General features: G+C 50.2%; 1 protein-coding gene across 1 annotated transcript; it reads right to left on the minus strand.

Annotated features, from left to right (window-relative positions):
* Positions 1–214: 214 nt before the first annotated feature.
* EAH_00064370 (PUA domain-containing, cell cycle regulator protein, putative) lies at positions 215–975 on the minus strand (the record flags this gene model as incomplete). The annotated part of the gene is made up of 4 exons (XM_013392977.1): positions 215–348; positions 495–589; positions 752–831; positions 961–975. Coding segments are annotated over 4 exons (324 nt in total), but the record flags the coding sequence as incomplete, so codon positions are not given.
* Positions 976–4,908: the final 3,933 nt, after the last annotated feature.

The raw sequence follows: 4,908 nt of genomic DNA on the forward strand, positions 1-4,908 counted from the left end.
TACGCCGTCTGCATCATTAGGAACAGACTTGTGCTAATGAGGGTCTGGGTATCTAGCGATACGCAGTACGTGCTTCGTGTGACGAACGTAGTTGCAGCATGATCACCTAACACCGCATGTCTTCGAAATCAATAGGCAACCGGGCACAGATGACAGTTAGCGCTATGAAGCGACAACTGCTTAGCGAAGCAAACATTTTAGTTGCAAAACCTACCACAACCGTGTTGGCCGGCACGTCCTCCATTCTGCCCCCAGGAGAAGTCAAGCCTTGGCACATCACGTTCGATCCCCTCAGCACATACTTCACAGCGCTTTTGTCTACTTGCATCTTAGGCATCATGGATGGATCTGCACAAGAAAGCATAGACAACCGAAGAGAGCCGGGCCAAGATCGAAAAACGGATAAATACGCCTGTGAAACAACGGTGGGGAGAATGCTGGATACTATAAAACGATCTGCAGAGCGGTGGAAACGCCAGAGCCGCGGAACTTACATTCATGCAACAGTCGCAACGTTGGCACCCATTGCCGATCTCGGTGTTGAAAGAGTGGCTTGCCGTCCAGCGCTACCACCGAAACACGATCCTGACTGAAATACAGCGCAAACAATAGTCACCTCATGCTTTCTCCACAATTGTGTTACTTCGACGCATTTTGCACCTCCTTTCAGATCGCCCCTGGCTCTATTCTACTAAGTGAAGATAAACAGGGGACCACGCGCTGTAAAGGGGTGTTGCTGTGCGTTCATTACCATTTTAACAGTACAGGCGTGGCCTTCTTAGGCCAAATATGCTCCATGACGGGTTCAAGTCGAGGGTATACCTCCAGAATCTGCAAGCACAGCTCCGCAGCACTACGTGTGCAAGCCCCAATCACCCCAGGTGCTCAAATTTTCACGCGCTTGCCCTTTGCAGATCCTGCGGTATGCGGACTCCTTTGTGCTGCCCGGTCAGTCCCTACTGATATGATCGACATAACCTTGAATACCTAGTTGGCTAACCTAAAACCTAGACCCCAAACCCTAAACTCCAAACGAGAAAGCACATGAAAAAATAAGAAATCTCTGAGTTCATCTGTGCCCGCATGGCCCTCTGCATCGACGACTGCACAATAGTCTGGCGAGAAATCTCCTTAGGGCCAAATTTTTTCATCATTTGTTGCCTAGTTCTGGAAATCCTACAATGCAAATCGGCGCTGGCAGCCGGCTTTTGAATGCAAGGAACCATGCGGTCTCCTGGTGTCTACGGAGCCGCGCTAAGCGCTGATCTCCCCCATAATTTAAAAACCTCGTCTTTCCAGAATTGCGCAGATGGGAGTTGGGCACTGCGACACAGTTGCCACGGAACTTCCATCACAGAAGAGGTAATTACTGTAGGCTAAACCGTAAACGGTGAAACAAAGCGGGGGCGAGAAGTCGCTTGCGACCGGTGTCAAAGAAGCGCGTACGAAGGACTGCGGCCCCACGGAAGTGGCTCTTGTGAATCATGTGAGGGTGGCCTCTTGGTCAATTCTCAACAGCCGCTAACTTTTTCAGTAGGTAACTGTTGCAAGCGGCCTGGCCCTCTTCTGCCTCACGGCCTCACAACGGAAGGACTGCAGCGACTGCAGCGACTGCATTGTGTATCGGCGTAGTACGCTCACCCGTGGAATCACTAGAAAGAAATTCCCACATAAATACAAGGGAAAGGTTCTCAGCAGCTTCTGGTGCACTGAAGACGGGCTTTTTTACTTCTCGCTGCCACGGCCCAGCAGGTCGTAGTCGGGTCTGCAACCTGTTGGGCGCCGAAATACCTTTCAAAAGAAATATCCTAACTAGCATTCACCCGCTATACATACGCGTATTTCCTCCTTTGTCTGGTTTGGCATTTCTTTTCTAAGGCGCTTTAAGGATATAATTTGCACCACCGCTCTCACGCAACGCAGCACAGCAGGTAAGCTGTGAGAAGAAGTACAGCACTGTAACGGGAGCCCTTAGCGTTGTCAGGGGATGAACATGGGCTGCAGTGGAGCCCGAATACTCAAAATAAATGTTTCCTAACAGGAGGGCTGGCGACAAGAAGGGGTTCCCTCAACAAATCGCTGGTGTACTGTAGCTGTAATGTAGCGCGCATGCACTACAGTGGTACTCAAATTGGACTCTCCCTGCCGGTGGGTCTAGAGATCCACCTGCAGAGAGAGCACAAGCAATGTATTATTAGAAATAAACAAAGCCACAATAGACAGGAGATAAATACTGGAAAAAAGTCGCGCCACAATGAACAGGATCTAAGGGTATCAGGCCACGACTGCTATGAAACCACCCAGTAGATGGAGCTAATTGTGAGACTGGCACTGTCTCTCATGCAGCCCTTGTAGCAGTGGCGATGACCCGCAGGAAGTCAGCGGGAGGGTCATTGTTATTGTAATCCTCTCGCTTTCCAGTCCTCCTAAAGGAGGATTGGACCCGGGATACGAATGAGGGACTGTTCTTTAAGGTTATTTTAAGCGTTATGCATCGAGGGTGGGGTGCCAACTATCGAGCTTGCACCGGAATAGGTACTCGTGGGCATGTGAGAGTGATGTTCAGTACAGCAGAGCGAGGTGAAGTTTTAGGCATGCCGAACATACAGCATCTATCATTTGGACACCACGCCGCATGGGATACGGCTTGACGCACGGAAGGTTTGTTGCAGTCCAACTCATTCAAACCAGTGCTTGCCGATGGCATTTTCTGTTTCTGTATTAATGCAATGTGCATCCAGTGGGCTGCAACCCTGCTGATAGTTCTTTGCTACACAGTACAGCCGAGAAATCTTCTTTTCAATCGTGCCTGTTTGCTGTTTCCTCCGGTGTTAACTGGATCGAACCCCCTAAAACCGCGCTCTGTGTAGGACTACCATGACGAACTGCATGCATTTCGCCGTCTTTTTTCTGCGGGGCCTGTGCAATGCGTAGGAAAATCATTGTTCCTTGCCCCTTAGGACACTCTTACAGCAGATGAAGCAGCTGCGGCGGGCAACGCGGAAAGGTGGACTCTCTCAGTGTTTCCCGGGAAATACACCCAATAATCCCTTCTGGAGGCCTCATGTGCACCAAGCACCGGGTCTTCCATACTGTGCGTGGAACTTGATTGAGGTAAACTGATCGTAGTTACAAATTCCGTAAACTGTCGAGCAGGACTATCAGTTTGCCCCCTCCTGGCGCGCAATTCATTCGATCCGTTGGCGGAAACTCACAGCTAATGTACAGAGTTCAATTCGTGCTAAGGAGAGGTTCCTTCACTTTGATGCAGAGCGCTCTATTATCATCGTCCGCGTACAGCATGTCGCACTTGGGCGGCACCTTGACTGGTGTGCAGTAGGAAGTCAGGCAGCAACGTTCAGGCGAAAAAGCTTGGAGCGAAACTGCGCGTATAGGTGGGAAAGTCTTCTTACATATCTCTGTTGCGCTGCATTTGATCACGAGCTTCCGCTGCTGTACTGCACCATGGAGAAAACAGAAAAGCGGAATACCATGATTAAACGGTCCAACATAGGCATCCGGTATCACAGTAATATTGCCCATTCCTGAATTGAGCTTACATTATCCGTAGTTCTGCCGTTTCGTGTGTTCCAATTGCCATCTGCGAAGGGTAGTCGCCGAGGCTGTCCAAACGAATGGACTTTTCGGTTGCAGCTCCTTGCCGTTCCTCCAGATGCCAGATCCACTTTGCAGTTCGTATTAGATACCGTTAGCAATTCCTGAGCATTAATGCAGCCTTGGGTGAATACAGGGTTAATTCGGGGTGGATGTATTGTTTCAGATGCCGTTCGACCCCATCGTTGCGCCGCATGTTGCGTGGGAGCCCCCGCATTTCCCTGGTCGCCACATTTGTTCTATTGGAGACACTTGTTGGAGCATTGCATCTCCATTTCCTTCGCTCTCTCCGTACATTTGCAATACGGATTTATATGACCACTATTGCGACAGAAGCGCATGTGCCTCGGTACGTTCCTCTGGCTTTCTGAGTGCCGATTTCCCCGTCAGTTGTCGGCTACCGCTTTTTATCATTTTCTGATAGAAGGTGGTATGCAAAGCCCCAATATATATTGGCTTTATACTGGGTTGATTTCCGAATTCGCTTCCTTCCTTCTCAGCTAGGGTGGTGGAAGTTGTGTTTCCCTGATAGGCTAGTGGCAAGGATCACTCCTAGGCGCCCGCACGATCCGCGCATCCTATGAATATCAGGAGGCTTTTCTACAAGGCAGCTCCTTGCCTTATGCCACCAGGTAACCTCACTTTTTACGGGGGAGAGCGCAGAGATCGCTCACTTGTCCGTTAACGGGTGACGTATATAGCGGTGTAGAATATCTTCATCTTGTCTTCCAGGGTTTCTCTACCCATCGCTTAATTACCCGTTGGTGAAATCACTTTGCGACTCGTTAACTGGATAGGCTGTAAGCACTTCAGGCGCGTGGGGGAGATCCATGGCTCTCTGCACACCGGCGGCGAAGCTGCATCGTGCTCTAACTGCCCGTCCCCCTACCTACTGAGTTGCCCTGCTATCCGCCGCAATTATTTCTATACTGATGAAAACATTGAAGAATGCCTCTACGCTCCTAATTGTCTGGCCCGGTGCGGCGATCTCAAATTACCCGTGGGACCTGCGCTGCACTGGGCGGATGCAGACGACTGCAACCAAGCCTAAAGATACGTTTTTGGTTTTTCTTAGTCCCTAGAGCGTAGCGCATTGGCCTTTTATGATCGCGTATGCATAGACAACGAAGTGACGGCTTTACGCCTTGTGCCGATCGTGTCAGGTGCGGCCGCTACGAGGACTGACGGAGGCTGTAGGTTCTCCGTTTGTGAAGACATTGACATGAATTTACAGCGAACTGGTAGGCGCGAGCACATGCCTGTTTGAACTGGTTTGAATATTCGATTTCTGCT

The sequence above is a fragment of the Eimeria acervulina genome, genomic scaffold (genome assembly GCF_000499425.1).
Source record: "Eimeria acervulina Houghton genomic scaffold, Eah_scaff1978, whole genome shotgun sequence".
NCBI classification, from domain to species: Eukaryota; Apicomplexa; class Conoidasida; order Eucoccidiorida; family Eimeriidae; genus Eimeria; species Eimeria acervulina.